General features: G+C 48.1%; 3 protein-coding genes across 15 annotated transcripts in view; 2 read left to right on the top strand and 1 right to left on the bottom strand.

Moving 5' to 3' along the window:
* LOC105907948 (bromodomain adjacent to zinc finger domain protein 2B) overlaps positions 1 to 1,499 on the top strand; it is a 69,898-nt gene extending 68,399 nt beyond the window's left edge. For all 8 annotated transcript variants that reach the window (XM_042710619.1, XM_042710614.1, XM_042710617.1 and 5 more), the window contains one exon: positions 23 to 1,499. In XM_042710619.1, the coding sequence (XP_042566553.1) occupies positions 23 to 179 (157 nt within the window). In that variant the 3' untranslated portion in view covers positions 180 to 1,499. The remainder of the gene's footprint in view (positions 1 to 22) is intronic.
* Positions 1,500 to 1,596: 97 nt separating this feature from the next.
* LOC105908028 (WD repeat, SAM and U-box domain-containing protein 1) lies at positions 1,597 to 12,318 on the top strand. Of its 3 annotated transcripts, XM_031558181.2 has the most exons (12): positions 1,597 to 1,699; positions 2,043 to 2,472; positions 2,727 to 2,914; positions 3,872 to 3,958; positions 5,513 to 5,606; positions 6,164 to 6,197; positions 6,435 to 6,475; positions 6,604 to 6,704; positions 7,478 to 7,504; positions 8,950 to 9,129; positions 11,192 to 11,326; positions 11,648 to 12,318. In XM_031558181.2, the coding sequence occupies exons 2-12, from the start codon at positions 2,060 to 2,062 to the stop codon at positions 11,797 to 11,799; spliced, it is 1,452 nt and encodes a 483-aa protein (XP_031414041.1). In that variant the 5' UTR covers positions 1,597 to 1,699; positions 2,043 to 2,059; the 3' UTR covers positions 11,800 to 12,318. The 3 variants fall into 3 exon arrangements, with proteins under 3 accessions (XP_031414041.1, XP_031414047.1, XP_031414053.1); XM_031558187.2 differs by lacking the exon at positions 1,597 to 1,699 and having other exon boundaries at positions 1,707 to 2,472; positions 7,481 to 7,504; XM_031558193.2 differs by lacking the exons at positions 1,597 to 1,699; positions 7,478 to 7,504 and having other exon boundaries at positions 1,707 to 2,472.
* Positions 12,307 to 15,195, bottom strand: part of tanc1b (tetratricopeptide repeat, ankyrin repeat and coiled-coil containing 1b) — a 117,919-nt gene continuing 115,030 nt past the window's right edge. For all 4 annotated transcript variants that reach the window (XM_031558172.2, XM_012836453.3, XM_012836452.3 and 1 more), the window contains one exon: positions 12,307 to 15,158. In XM_031558172.2, coding sequence (XP_031414032.1) covers positions 13,676 to 15,158 — 1,483 coding nt within the window. In that variant the 3' untranslated portion in view covers positions 12,307 to 13,675. The remainder of the gene's footprint in view (positions 15,159 to 15,195) is intronic.

Genomic DNA, 15,195 nt, shown 5'->3' with positions numbered 1-15,195 from the left:
CTGTTCAAATTTTGCATTTCAGGTACCTGAACCTTGAGACTTTCATCATCGATGTCAACCTCATTTTTGACAACTGCGAGAAATTTAACGAAGACAATTCTGAAATCGGTCGAGCGGGACACAACATGAGGAAGTTCTTCGAGAAAAGATGGCCCGAACTGTTGAAGCAAACAAACTAGACTTGATTTTTGTTTTGTTTTTTCTTACTTGATTCTCCTCACAAAGGACCAGCTTCTGCTACAGCTGAGCTGAGCACTTCCGAGAACATTGGTCCAGAGCAATGAGTCCCTCTCGTCCTCCTTAGGCACCAACTTGTGGAGCAGTAGATCCAGCCAGCTGGATGGACACTAATGTGCACTGCAGCTGTGATGGGAACAGTCTGAGGCACCCAACCAGGTCCAGGTGACTGGATGTCTTCTAGTGCAATACCATTTCCTCTAAAAAAATCAAAAAAAAAACAATAAAAAAAAAACAAGCAAACAAAAACAAATACAGCACTGAAACTACTACCATCGGAACTGTGGGCTGATAGCCCTTCACTCTGTAAATAGATTTCTTTTTGTTTTCTCTTCTTCTTTTTTAAACTTTGCAATTAATATTACAGTGAATGTATTTAATTCTTATGTTAATTATTTATGAGTAAAATTGTTCTGTCTTTCATTTTCTATGAAAAGGAAAAAAAAAACGGCAAAAATGCTTTAAAATAGCAGAGGAATGTTTTTCTTTTAAAAAATTAAAATAAAGCCAAGACAAGTAATTGTTTACACTTTTCTGTGCTCCTGGGCATCAGATGATACAAAAAAAGAAAAACTGTAAAGATCTGTATTGGTGTAGAAATGTATGTTTGTATCTTCCTGACTAAATACAATGACCTCTGTACATACTTGTCCATTATTGTCAATATTCCATCGCGTTTTGGGATATGTAGAGGTGTACATATTGTTTCAAATGTCAGATCTTGTTTATGCCTTAGTACGACTGTAGGATTTTACCTGTCTTCAAGTGATGATGCTACAGTATTAGACAATATTTGCTTGTACTGATCATATCCTCTGCAAACACTGTGGTCTCCCTCATTTCTGGTAGTGCCTCGCCTCTCTAGAGTGTATGGAGGAGTGTCCATTCACTTACACATCATTGTGTACTCCATGGATAATTTGTTTGCTCTCCTAACCTCCTGAGCCCCAAACTCGGACATGGATCTTCGTAGACACAGCTTTCTTGCAAGGCACAGCATTTTCCGCAGAGCATCCACTTGGCCCTGCCTTCACATAAACATACGGGCACTAAGCATTCGTCACTGTGTTGGAACTTGCTGTGTCGTGGCCCGCCGGGGCAGGTAGAACAGTCTTTTTGTACCGGAGTCAGAGTACTTGAAGTTATTTTATTTAAATATGTTGTGAGGAAATGTAGCATTCTTTTTGTAGGAGCATTATTTTTCACTAGTGTGTGCGTGCGTGTGTGTGGCACGGATCAAATAAAACGATGTTTTAAACTCACATATTTGTTCTGTTAATGGAAGTAGGACTCAAACACATTTGTGCCTCACCTACACTGTTATCAGGAGATGAAGATAGGCTTATACACTGAAACGATAAGACAGGCTTTTACGACTACAGCGACCTAAGGTCGGTGCACACTAAGCTATATAAACACTGCGTCAGAATCACTTGACATTCACCTCGGTAGAAACCAGGAGGTAAGCGAGCGCTGAATGTAGCTTACTTGTACCTATTCCTTTTCGCCTCAGAGTATGTGATAAGTTAGTGAAGTAATATGTGTGCATTAGACTAGGCTACTATTCTCATCCAAATTCACAAACTCCTGATGTTTGTTGATATTATGATATCAACGTTAGTCGAAATTACAGATAATTCTCAAGGCTTATTCACACTGTTCATTTAGCATCGTACCATTACTATTGAATAAAAAGCATTAAAAATGTCTATCATATTTAACGCAAGTATACTTCGGCAAATGCTGCGGTTGCCTGTGTTTGCTGCGCCATCTTGTGTGTGTAATTATATTGCATCATGTATTAGTGCGAATTCACAGGTGAATGATTGCTTTGAAAATGGCCTCGGCGATTCATACACTGCGAGACCACAGGGATGATGTGAATTGCTGCGCCTTTTCGGCAACTTTGTTGGCGTCCTGCTCCGGGGATAAGACTGTCCGTGTGTACTCCCTCAATGACTTTTCCGAGTTGCGTTTCTCCCCACTTTCGGGTCATGGATATGGGGTACACTGGTGTTGTTTTAGCAGCTGTGGAAACTACCTTGCGTCCTGCTCCACGGATGCTACTGTTATCATATGGAGTATGGACACGGGCGAAATTATGTTAAAATATGAACACCCCGGTCGAAGCCCCGTCAGAGTCTGTGCGCTCACCCCCGACTCTTCTTTAGTTCTATCCGGTGCATCCGACGGGACAGTTGCACTGTGGGATTTTCAGTCAACGACTCTCCGCAGGTGATCATACTGAATACTATACCTCGGTGACATAATGAAATGTATATCTATATTGAACTCCTGTAAATAGACCCACATAAATATCACGAAACACGTAGGCTACGTTTAGTCTGTAATGCATTTTGTTACGCCCTATGCGTTTCCTTTTAACCTGCACCACAGAGGTAGGCCCACATTCGCATATTCTTCGATTTTCATTTGCTCTGAAAGGGTATGTATGTTGCAGTTACCGTGTAATATTCACGTACATTCAGGACAGGTGCTGTCACTGAGGCCACTGTGGCGGCCTGCTCCTTCACTCCTTGTGGCCAGATGTTTGTAACCGGATGCACTCTGGGAGATCTGAAGATCTGGGACTTGGACCTGGTCCAGCTTCACACACAGAAGGACGCACATGACCTAGGAGTTACCTGCTGCCAGTGTGACTCCATCTCTCACATTGGTAGAAGCATTGCTGTGCAATCATTCTGTTCCCTTATAACTTGTTTTTGTCTATTGTCATATTAATTTCAGCCATTGGTACACAAATGAACCAAGCTGTTGATATGCTTAGGTCGTAAGTAGTTTCCTTTCCTTTTAAGTGTTGCCAGAACATTGTGTATAATTATTCTTCGTTGAGGATTAGAACCTCAGAGGATCAGCTTTGTTCTTAAGACTCAACATTTTGGCAAACAGTGTAGACTGGCTATTAGGCAGGCTTTTAGTCTCTTGGAAAACATCACACTCATAGTGCTGCATGCAAAAACCTCTGCGCTGTTACACAGGAATTTGAATCCAGTTACACGTTAATCGAAGTACTTATTTTTTTCGCCACAAAGACAGAACACTCTCAGCAGCTGTGAGTGTGCAGTGTTGTTGTAACCTACTGCCAAGAGACCCACTAAACAGCTCCATAGGGCCCCACAATCCCAAAACAGACGTTTCTATGATTCTTATTTTAATATTTATATTCTTTATCCAAGGTGACGTCCTTTATTTTTAGTGAAAGTCTCCCTGAGGCTCACTCCTCTTCCCCTGGGCAGTCTGCACCCAAGCCCAGAGTCAACAGACAGTCATCCCAAAGCAGGCACTTTATATAAGCATCATGTTTCCTCTGCTTTGAGTTCTTCTTTTTTAGAGCTGATAAAGCATTCCCTCACCCTCCACCCAGGAGAACATTAGTGCTTATGCTGCCGTTTCCTCTCCCGTGCCTGGGCCAGTCCCTCTCAAATGTGATTAAATTGCATTAAATGCAACACTGTTATCTCTTACATTTTATTTTCTGAGTCATCTGACTCTGCACGCACTCAGGCGAACTCCGACCAGCAAATCAAGCATTGCCTCTACGTATTTATTTATTTATATTTATTTATTTATTTATCCTGCCTGTGGCTAATTCATGGGTTCTCCTGCATCACAGACGGAGAGAGGGTGAAGTTTCGATTGGTCTCCTGTGGGCAGGATAGCCAGCTGAAGATATGGATCATCTCTCAGCATGCTGTCGCAGGTAGGCCAGACGCCAACTCATCCCCCCTACGGGTCCGTCCGCGCCATCCTACACAGGCAGGGGGTTCTAAGCGCGCTTGCTTTAGTGTGTAATGGAGGGATCTGTCTTCTGAAAGCTCCTTTGAGTGTTTGAGGTCATGATTATTTTTTTTATTTATACTTATATTTATATTTATGTCTCAGCTGGCCTCTCTAACTTGTTTGTATTGGATCTTGTATTCAAAGAAGCTGGGCATAAGCAGCATCTTCTCCTGCTTTAATCTCTAGTGTTTGTAGAATGTGCTTCCAAAATGATGCACCGTGGAACACAGGGCTGAATACTGAGTGGGAATGAAGGCCTGACAGACAGGCATTGTCTTGCATCTCTCCAGCCTTGCTCTGAATGTGTGAGTGTGTGTGTGTGTGTGTGTGTGTGAGAGAGAGAGAAAGTGCGAGTGTGTGTGTAGGTGTACATGCAGGTCAGTGACTAACCTGTCTCTGTTGCTGTGGAAACGCCAGTGGCTGGCAGAGATGTGTGTCCAGTGTCATGTCCCGCTGGGACAGGCGTGGAGCCTTTGTGCTGAGAGAGATGACAGGCAGAGAGAGGGTGTGTGCGTGAGTGTGTGACAGGCGCTGGTCACACACCCATCAGGCAGTCATGACGTGCACAGGAGTATTACTCCCTGTTCACAGGCAATAGTGGGGAAACTGTAAAGTGCACTTTTGTGTTTTGAGGCTCATTATTTCCAGTCCTATCAGACCACATGGGTGTTTAACAAACATGGGCGAATGTGGGCTTTAGGAACAGTCCCACGGACCGGCGTCTGTTCTGTGGCATCGCTGTTACTGTGTCTCACAGCGAGGTTCTCCATCTGCTCAGAGAAAGACTACAGTGACACAGCTATCCGTAATTTATCAGTTATAATCCTCCAATCCAACTAATCCCAGGAAATATGATAAAGTATAGCACTTTTTTTCAGTGATGTATTAGAGGACATGACTGATTCACTGACAAAATATAAATAATTGTTTTATAATTGCAAATGGATAAATGCACTGGAATAAGACTGATGCACACTGGTCACGTGGTAGTGTAATATAAAGTATTTGTTTGGTTTCAGACAGTTTCCCCTCAGTTGTTTAAATAATTGAAAAGACAAGATGGATGGATGTAAGGAGGTGAGTGAGTCTTTGCTAAGGCTAGCCAGTATTATATTTTTTTGAGAATCCAAGAATAGTCTATCTGACATAGTTCTTTCAGTGTGACAATAGCCAAGCAATTCCCAGTAGTTTTCAGGGGCCTGGCCATAGCAAACCATAAAGAAATCATTAAAATCAATTCTAAATATCACTGTGAGCGAGTGAAAGCAAGCCAGGACATTAGATGTGCAGACATCTTTGTGCCATTCAGAGGTGAAGTGAGTGTTGTGTGATGTATTGCCAGGACTAGTCCAGCAGTGTCTGCCAAGGCAAACAGGACACACTGAGACAGATGCACACAGCCTATTGATGTTTGTGTTTTTGTGTGTGTGTGTGTGTGTGTGTGTGTGTGTGTGTGTTGACTATTGATCCACAGGCTGTCATATGCAGCTGCTGCACACTCTAAAAGCCCAATCTGGCCCGGTGGTGTCTTGTGCCTTCTCCAGTGATGGACAGCTGGTTGTATCCGGGTAAGTACTCTCTGTCTGTCTCACCCTCTCTCTCTCTCTCTCTCTCTCTCTTTTTCTGCTGTCCAAAATAGTGTAGTCGCCAACCGGTGTGGGCCTCTGGATTCCCTGCGTTATCACTCATTACCTCTCCATTAAGGCGAGTCACCGGGAAGGTCACATCACCACAGCTGAGAGAGTTAACGGGAATTCTGTTGAGCGGTATTTTGAGTGGTGCAGCTGTTCCCTGGCTCCCCGGGCCTGTTGTTCTCCCGTTCCACCACTAGGTGGATCTGTCTTGTCATACTCTGTTTCCCCTACAAGATGATTTAAGGCACAGATAGGCGTGTGATTGTGTAGCTCAGTTGCCCCTCGTAGGAGAGATTGTATCAGTCTCTCCTCCCAAAGAACAGGCGTCTTCTTCCATTTTGACAGGAACTATCAGTGGTTGTCCATCTTGTAAATGATGATGATCACAGAGTCCATTTGTTTCTTTTCCCTTTTGCCCATGCTTGTGAAATATTCATCTGTCCTTGGTGACTGTAATCATGTCTCTCTTTTTTTTCCTCCCCCCCCCCCAGATCTGTGGATAAAACGGTCACATTGTATGATGGAGTGAGTAAATCGCACATGAAGTGTTATTAGACGCCTTTCTAGTAAGGGTCAGCACTGTTTACAGTCACTCACCTACGCATGGCACATACACAAACCCACACACACACTGTCTCAAACACACACACACACACACACACTGTCTCAAACACACTCACCCACAGCTCACAACTTGTTATGACCACAGAGGCATTCCTCACATACCCTTCAGTAAATGTTTGTTTTTTCACACCCTCGCAGTCTCAGGGAGTTCTGCTTCACACTTTGAGCCAACACGAAAGGTAAAACAGCGCGCTTCCTTCTCCCCTGTGTCCGTGTCCCTCGCTGTTGACCCTGGCTCACTCATCCTCTCTCTCTCTCCCCCCCTTCTCTCCCTCCCTCCCATTGGTGTGATGTGACCGTCCTCCAGGTACGTGACCGCCTGTGCCTTCTCACCCTCGCTGCCCTACCTCGCCTCGGGCTCCATGGACAATACGGTGATCGTGTGGCGACTGGGGGACGGCTTGAGCGGTCAGTGTGGTGGGCGCAATCCATCATGGCGGCTTATGACTGATGACTTGTCATAGCCATTAGCCCCCCCCCCAAACACTTCTGCTGTTGTTGTTGTTGCTGTTGCTGCTGCTGCTGCTCGCCTCAGTGACAAATCCCTGGGGTGTTGTCTGTCTGGTCCCCAGTGAGCACTAATGCCCCTGTGTAGTTCCCATCAGTCAGACAGTCTCATTATCACTGTGGGTGCTGCTTGCATACCAATTGAGAGGCGAAGATTGGGGGAGGAGAGAGAGAGAGAGAAAAAGAGAGAGAGATAGAGAGAGAGAGAGAGAGAGAGAGAGAGCAGACCAAGGCCAGACTCATTAATGGGGAATTATGAAGTCTCCTCCGACCCAACGTAGCCATTGTTCTCAGAGGCCTGTGTACACTTGAACTCTTCTCCCTCAGGTCTCTGTGCCCCTCTCTTTCCTCCCCCATCTGCCTGTGGCTCACCCATGCTGGCATAGGGCAGGGCAGAGAGGAGATTGGCAGAACCCAAGGAGCTAGTAGTTAGCGCCAAGATTTTTGGTAGCACTTTCTTCTTAAGGAAGAAACCCTTGCACCCTTTCATCGTCAAAAGAAAATGATCTTGGCCTGTATCATTTCTAAATATTTGAGCCCTCGTATTAAACACAATTCAATTACATTTTACGATCATTAAGTTAGTTGTAGTGCCATCTTGATTTTGATCAAATTATGCCACATACTTCTTGACATCACATTAATGATTTTTTAAAAAATCTATTTCCCTCTAGCAGAAGCACCAGCTGCTGTGTGCCAAGGTAAGAGTGCTGTGACTGCGCCCCACTTAGCCGTGACAGATCTCCCTCCTGCATCTGCTGTCCTCAACCAGCCAGCTCCTGAGGAGAGCAGAACGCCAGTGCCAGATCTCTCAGACCCGGTAGTCCACTGGCAAAGGCCATTATTAGATGAGGAGTTGAGAAGGCAGTGAAATGATGATGATGCGCAAATTGCGATAAGATGAAGAGGAGGCTCGTCTGAGAGAAGGCAAGAGTCCAGGATGTTGGAGCTCGCTCTGGCATAGATCCGTATCTGGAGCTTTAGGCCAGTGTCTGCACTGCAGCTCAGCTCTGGGCTGTGGAGATGTTTACATAACACCCCTCCCCTCCCCTTAGCCTGTTACTGCCTACCCCCCCTTCTTGTCTGCTCTATCAGAATCTGGGATGGGGGAGGCATTTCATGCATGCACACTTGATAAGCTGACACTCGCCTTTAAATGATTTAATGGCCCTCCTTGATGGAGTAGAAAAAAACGAAAAATCCTCATCTTTTCGCTTAAGTGTGTTTTTGCGGAATTTCGCCGAACATCACTCTCATGTCAGCACCGGCACCTGCATAAGATTAGTCAGGGGGTAGAGAGGAAAAAAAGAGGAAAAAAAAAACAGGGAACCTGGCAGAGGAAGCAGAGCTGGTAGCAGACTGAGAGAGGATGAGAGAGCAAGGGAGAGGAGGGGAAGAAGAGAGGAGGAGGAGGAGAGGAAGAGCGATAGCATACGGTGCTGGGAAAGCAAACAAGAGGCCGTTTAATGAGAAGTACATCTAAGACGGCCGGGGCCCAGTCAGTCAGCTGTCTAATGACGGGAGGCTGTGGAGGTGTGAGGAGTGGCGGGGCCGTCATTAGGCCAGGCCCCCACAGCAGCAGCCAGCCGGCCCGCCGGGCGGGGAGGAGGATGGGTTTTATTTTTTATTTTATCTCGGTGGAGGGGTGAAAAATGAACGGTCGCTCCAGCCAAAGTCGTCTGAAGGTCGGTCGGGCCCCAGCAATAAGGAGGAGCCGGCTCCTGCCGGGGCCAGAGAAGCGTGGAAGCGTAGCGCGGTGGAGGGGTTGAGAGTTTGGCAAGGGCTAGAGCAGGGGGAGGGAGGGGTTGATAAATATGCACAGGACACGCAAATGAAATTGAGGAGCAGATTAGAGGGGGGTGGAGAGGTAGGGAGGGACGGCATGAGAAAACAGTGGAGGGGCCTTTAATGTCTGCAAAGGAGAGCGTGTCTGTGGTCAGAGTAGAGGACAAATCTGCGTGTGTGTGTGAATGTGTGTGTGTGTGTGTGTGTGTGTAATGGGGGGGGTGAGTGGAATGCAGAGGAAGGGGATTTTGCAGGAATCTGATAAGTCTCACTGGAACAGGACGTCTTGTGGGGTGTCTGGGGGGGAGAGGTGGGGGGGCGGAGCTGACGGGGAGGCCCTTCCTGTTTTTGTGCTCGGCAGGAAGGAAGTGCGCGGGTCACTCCGGGCTGCTGGTGAGCGACTGGGCCGAGGAGCACGTGGCCGCCTGGCTGGCCGAGGAGGGCCTGGAGGAGCTGGTCAGCGCCTTCAAGGGCCACAACATCGACGGACCTGAGCTCCTGAGCCTGACCAGAGACACCCTGGCCAGAGAGCTGAGCATCGGTGAGAGGAAGCCCTGTTGTTCTTGTGTGGTCTGGGGATGAACCTCGTGTTGTTCACTCTATGCTGCAGAGAGCTGAACATCGGTGAGAGGAAGCCCTGTTGTTCTTGTGTGGTCTGGGGATGAACCTCGCACAGAGGCCATGTCATTAGCGTTGCCTTGCTCTTCTGAAACTCATTCAGAAACATCCTTCAAGTTTCAGATTTGGATGTGACTTGATGTCAGTTTGCCAAGGACAGACTGCATAAGTGATCAAGTGTTCAGGAGATGGTGATGGAGGGTTTTGATTGAGTGAATCCAATAGAGCAGTGTAGTACGTTTCGAGAGTGTTGTGTTGTTGTGCGCGCTGCACGGTATTTGTCAAGGTATCTGTAGCAGACAGTCTTTTATAAATCAGCTTACAAGTTGTGTTTCTTGTCAGCGGCAGCTACCTATCAATCCTCGAGGGAGGCCTCTCGTGCGCTCACATCGAATAAATAAGATTCTGGCAGCGTGCCAGCATGAAATATTCATAAATACATGAGGGAGAGTGGGAGAGGAATGACATACATGCGCTGGGTGGTTCCGTGCTAAGAGTTCGAAATGTGCAGCATGGAATTGTGGGTAAGACTAGCAACACCAGGTGCAGATATCGGGGTTTTTAGCGGAGCGGTGTCAGATCTACTGCATCACCGGTAAATGGATGGAGGCGACTGACCTTTTCTTTCTTTTTTTTTTGTCATGAAATGGACTCCAGGTAAGCCCCACAGGGAGCGATGATGGATTAGGCGGTGACATTATTAGCGAGAAGAGTGTGGCCTGATGGTTTGATTGAAGGGAGGATCGCTCGGAGCGAGCGATTTCTCCATCACTGTGGCGTCAGGGAAGTTGTTAGCCCTTGCACCTCTGGTCAGCGTTGTTTGGAATTTTGATTATAGCTGTTTTAGCCCTGGAGCGCCCCATCACCCAATCACCACTCCCCTTCCCACCCACCGCCACCCCTCCGCCTCATTTGACTGTCGGCCACGGCGCCTCCCGGGACTTGCAGGCATTTGCTAATTAATTAAATTCACTGAGACGCTGAAGTCATCATAACCTGGTGCCATCTACGTGATGCGTTCACCAGCACAGCTGTCTCCTCCCGGCTCTCCTGCACTCTCTCATCAGTGAGTGTGCGTAGTGTATGTGTGTGTGTGTGTGTGTGTGTGTGTGTGTGTGTGTGTGTGTGTGTGTGTGTGTGTGTGAGGGAAAGAGAGATGGGGGAGTGGATGGTGCCATCTGAATACTGATGAGGTCCTCGCTGTGGTCCTAATGAAAGAGCATGGAGAGTGAGGGAAAAGTTTTTTGATTGAAAGGATCATCCTCGCTATTGAAGGCACAGGGTCTGTTTGCTTAGACCCCCCCCCCCCATCTTTGTTAACCAAGTAGACCCCCCCCCCCCCAGTCCAGTCACAGCAGGACGGCCAGCAGATGAGGCCCAAGCAGCCGCTGAGCTGAGAGGACCTAAAGGCAGCCATTGTAAGGACATTATCTGAAAGAGCCAGACACAAAGTTTTACATTTATCTGGCTTTATCACCGTAGCTCCCAGCATGAGGTGCATGATGTCGGGACACACCTGTGCCATCCAGAAGCTACCAATATTAGCACACTGGGGTTAATTTACTAGAGGTGACCCCTCCTTCCTACCCCTGGATGAAATATTTACTCCACTCTATTTGCCATTAAGTTGGTGATGGAATTAATTTTGTTGAGGCTGCCTTTTATGCTCACTAGTCTTATAGTCTTACATTAAATGGTGTTTTCCAGTGAGGCCATTTTGTCCTCTTCCCTGGGAAACTATGAAGTAGGCCCATTAGAGGGTTATTGCAGGCGCTGAGGAAATCCTCAGGGGTGACATTCACTTGTGTGCTTCTGCAAATCTGAGCTTGTGAATCATCCTGACGCCGCCTGCCTGTGAGAATGAATGTGCTGGGATGAGAACCACTCGAGACGTACGCCGTGTTGCACCACTGCACGTGCGCCCGGTGAAACTGAGTGTGACCTTTGTCGCCGTTCACTACATTTTTCTTTTTTTTCTTTCTCAGATTCAGTGGGGCTTCGCGGGAAGGTTATGCGTAAGATTGAGGAGCTGAGGGCTGCCCTGGTTGGCTCGGCGGCTCCGGATGAGTTCCTGTGCCCCATCACCCAGGAAGTCATGAAGGACCCCGTCATCGCAGCTGGTGAGGCGCCATGACCTTTGACCGTCCAGACAAAACTGCGCCAGCAGAAATACTGGAGCGCAAATTTCACACTGATTTTAAAAACTCACAATCAATAACTGTTTGTGTGATCCTAAACAATTTTATTATAACATGCTCAACCCAAGGTAGGCAACAGAAGACTTGTCAGCTTGTGAAAACGGAGAGCTTAATACATGCACCCTTGCTTTTGTAACTAAGAACCCAAGACTGCATAGCTGAGTATGCCCTTTAGAGGTGATGGCAATAGAATGTGGATGCGTGTGGAAGCTGTGTGTTTTGATGTGTGCGCTGCATGAACAGATGGCTTCTCCTACGAACGGGAGGCGATGGAGAGCTGGATCGGCGCCAAGAACCGCACCAGCCCCATGACCAACCTGCCCCTGCAGACCACCCTGCTCATCCCCAACAGGATGCTCAAGATGGCCATCGGCCGCTGGAGAGCCACCCAGTGATGGAGAGCTCCTCTGGTCCGCCTGGAGCTGATCAACTGGCTTCACTGACAGAAGAAAAACAACATGCTGCTGACATAAAATGTGCTTTTATGCTATGATGATCAATAATGGTTATTCCCAGCTTTTCTTTGCCTCTGTTCATTTAAGAATGTGGTCATTTGGAAGACATATGGTACTTATGGTTAAATCCCAGTCACATGGGGTGACAGAAAACTGCCGTACAGCGTGACTAATAATAATAATAATAACCCTCGAGCTATGGGAGCGAATGAACTGTAATTGTATATAATCATAAATGCTTTTAAGGCCCATTTCCCAAAGACATGTAGCTTTAAAAAGTACAGTTGTGCACTTTTGCACTGCAGATTTGGAGTCTGAGCCAATCAAATGACTGCCCTTTGAGCAACTAGTAGTTTTACCCATGTTCAACTGACAAAAGCATCTGACTACATCCGCGTGCCTCAATCCCAATGGCTGTGGCTATAAATAAATATCAATAAATAAAGATTAGATTTTAAACAGTGGAATTTATTTCCCCATGGTGAGTATGGCAGTAATGCACCATTACAGTATGTGATTACAGATAAGAACAGCTCACAATACTGGAAACATGGCAACAATTGCAAGTAACATACATATTAAAATAGAACCAATGACCCTCAACCCAATATCTTTTTTGTAATTATAGTTTTTTTTTTTAAAAGTCTTTATTATAAACGGCAACTGTGGCATGCACTTTAAAACCAAAAGTCCTCAATTAGAGCTTATTGTAAAATGTCTTAGTAGCTGTGCAAAAATAACTATATAAAATATATTGCTTTTACAATTACCAAGCCATAGGCGCTGTAAATAAATTAACCTAGACAGCAACAACAAGCAGATACAGAGAGGAACCAATTTTCTGAAACATTATAGGGCAAATTTATATAATGTACAAACATACAAACAAGTTCAATGTTTTTTTAGAACCTCCAATGACATCTGACTGCCGCCCCCCCCCCCCCCCCCGCCTAAAAAAAAAGGTAAAATAGAACTCAAAATACACATAATTTGAACAAGTCAATTACACAGACACAGACCTTCACTGAAAAGAAAGGCAAAAAAAATACGTTATCGCTTGGCTATATACACAGGGGTGAGGATGCATACCCTCTTACAAAACACAGGAATGCCCATCTCTAATAGCCTCTACTGTCCACCTATGCATTGGTGTCCTTCAACAACAGCACCACTCACAGAGCACACACGCACACATACACTCTCTGACACACACACACACACACACACGGGTCAATCCCCACACCTGAATTCCAACTGTACATGTAGTGTTAAGCACTCGAAAAGGCTTATGTTCACTAGTAAAGTGCCATCACTGTTTGGTGGGGGATACTACCCCACTTCTGTGCTTAGGCAGCAGGTTTGCCCCGTTACCCTCTCTTCATTACCCATCCTCAATACTTGAGCACTGTATTTGACAGTTTATGACCGACAATGCACCACGTTAGAAAAAAAAAAAAAAAAAAAAAACTGAAGTGGTCAAAGTACATATAGAGCACAGTTGTGCGTTTCCAAGTGTGGAGGAATGGGACAGGTCAAACTCCTCCAGCTAAGCCGACTCCCAGGGAGTCGTGTAACAGAAGTCACTGGCAGCTAATGCGCCAAATCAGTCCAAAACGCCAGTCAAAATGGCCACCTCTGGTCCACATTCTCAAATAATAAGATCCAACGCCTAAAACCAAAAGAATATGCAAAGCAAACGGCAAAAAAAAAATCGAAGTACAAATGAAAATGGAAACCAAACCCTGACCATGAAGTGGCTCTGCGTTTCTGAGATTTAGAGAGACACACTCTTCCAGTGGGGTGAAAAAGAACACCTCTATACGTTGGACTCTATAAAGGATCGCTTTGGTTTCATCGAGGCTACATGAATGGCGGCGGGATTATCTCGGGCTAAGCCTGGCTGCTTGGGCTTGTCGTCCATGTAGGAGTGCGGCAGGGCCATGGCTGGCTTAGACTCCTTGTAACAGGTGGCCACTTGGCAGAACTTCTCGGTAAACTCCTTGGCGTGCATACCGTTGAGCATGCCGGCGGAGACGGCAGCGGGGCCCTGAGGAGGAGCTTTGAGCCCCGGCTTGGTGTAAGGTAGCTCGCAGTTGACGGTCTGAAGCCCCATGGCGACCATGCTGTGGCTCACCAGCCCCTCGGAGGAGTGACTCTGCCAGCTACGGCTCGTGGGAGGGTGGCCTGGGTGTGGCTGCTGCTGCTGCTGCTGCTGCAGCTGCTGCTGCTGCTGTTGCTGTAGCTGCAGCTGCTGCTGAAAGCGGGCAGTCTTGTCCATGATTCCCATGAAGGGTCTGGGTTTGTACTCTGAGCCTGCGGAGACTGCCTTGGTTTTGTCGGAGGTGGAGGTCTTAGAGCGGACGTCGGGTCCCTGGAGCTTGCCGCTGTCCGAGAGGCTGCTGCTGGACGCCAGGCTGCTGGTGGAGCTGGACACTCTCATGTTGCCCACCTGAGAGCTGCCGCTTCCGGACGTCGTAGTGCTGCAGGCTGGGTCCCTCAGCAGCTCCTGGACCGGGCTGGGGCCCCCAGGTGCCCCCGAAGCTGAGGCGAGCGCATCCAGGGAGGACACAGAGTTGGCCGAGAGCCTCTCCGGAGCTTTCGTCGAGCCGGGGCCGTACAGCTGGGACGGCGTCAGAGCCTCGGAGTCACAGTGGTGGGAGGGAGCGGCCAGGAAGAGCCGCTCGCTGTAGCTGGGCCCCGGCTCATCCACTGGGGGCAGCAGAGGGCTGATATCGATACCCGGACCGGCTTTGAGCGCGCTGGACATGTGGCGGCTGGGCAGGGGGCTGGAGGGGGCGTACTGGGACTGGGATCGGGCAGCCGGTCGGCCCCCCGTCTGGAGGGAATTCATGTGCTGGTTGGTCTTGACGATCTGAGCCTGCTTGGTGGGCTGCATGAGAGGCCCCGGCTGTGCCATGGGCTCCCGCTGGTACCTGTGGCCCTGCCGGCCGGGGGGCGAACTGGGCCGCGCCTCGGGCAGGGTCCTGTTGAGCGAGTAGGCGCTCTGCGCCCAGGCCTCCGCCCTGTTGTCCGCCTGTGGGCTCTCGTCTTCGAGGGCGCCGTGGTGTCCGTCCAGGCTTCGGCCCAGGCTGCGGTCCGCCAGGTCGTCTTCGCCTTCCTCGTGCTCGGGCTCGTGGTCCGAGTCCTGGCCGCCGCCCGCCGCCCCCTGCTGTTTGCTCTGGGCGCGCTGCATCTGCTTGCACTCCTCCTCCACCCGCGCCAGCAGCCGCCGGATCTCCCGGTTGTTAGGACACAGTTTGGTCGCCTCGTGCAGGTCTGCCATCGCAGCAGTGAATTGCCTGCAGAGACGGAAAGAAAGTGAAACAGAGCATGAAA

The sequence above is a fragment of the Clupea harengus genome, chromosome 2 (assembly GCF_900700415.2).
Source record: "Clupea harengus chromosome 2, Ch_v2.0.2, whole genome shotgun sequence".
Classification (NCBI taxonomy): Eukaryota; Metazoa; Chordata; class Actinopteri; order Clupeiformes; family Clupeidae; genus Clupea; species Clupea harengus.
The sequence above is the reverse complement of the archived record's forward strand: the minus strand, read 5'-3'. Positions and strand labels throughout refer to the sequence as shown.

Bases quoted from the DNA above. Each gene is read 5' to 3' on its own strand.
- LOC105908028 (XM_031558181.2), top strand. From the start codon at position 2,060: ATGATTGCTTTGAAAATGGCCTCGGCGATTCATACACTGCGAGACCAC. The intron at 2,915-3,871 runs GTAGAAGCATTG...CCTGCATCACAG, and splicing joins TGACTCCATCTCTCACATTG to ACGGAGAGAGGGTGAAGTTT. The intron at 5,607-6,163 runs GTAAGTACTCTC...CCCCCCCCCCAG, and splicing joins GGACAGCTGGTTGTATCCGG to ATCTGTGGATAAAACGGTCA.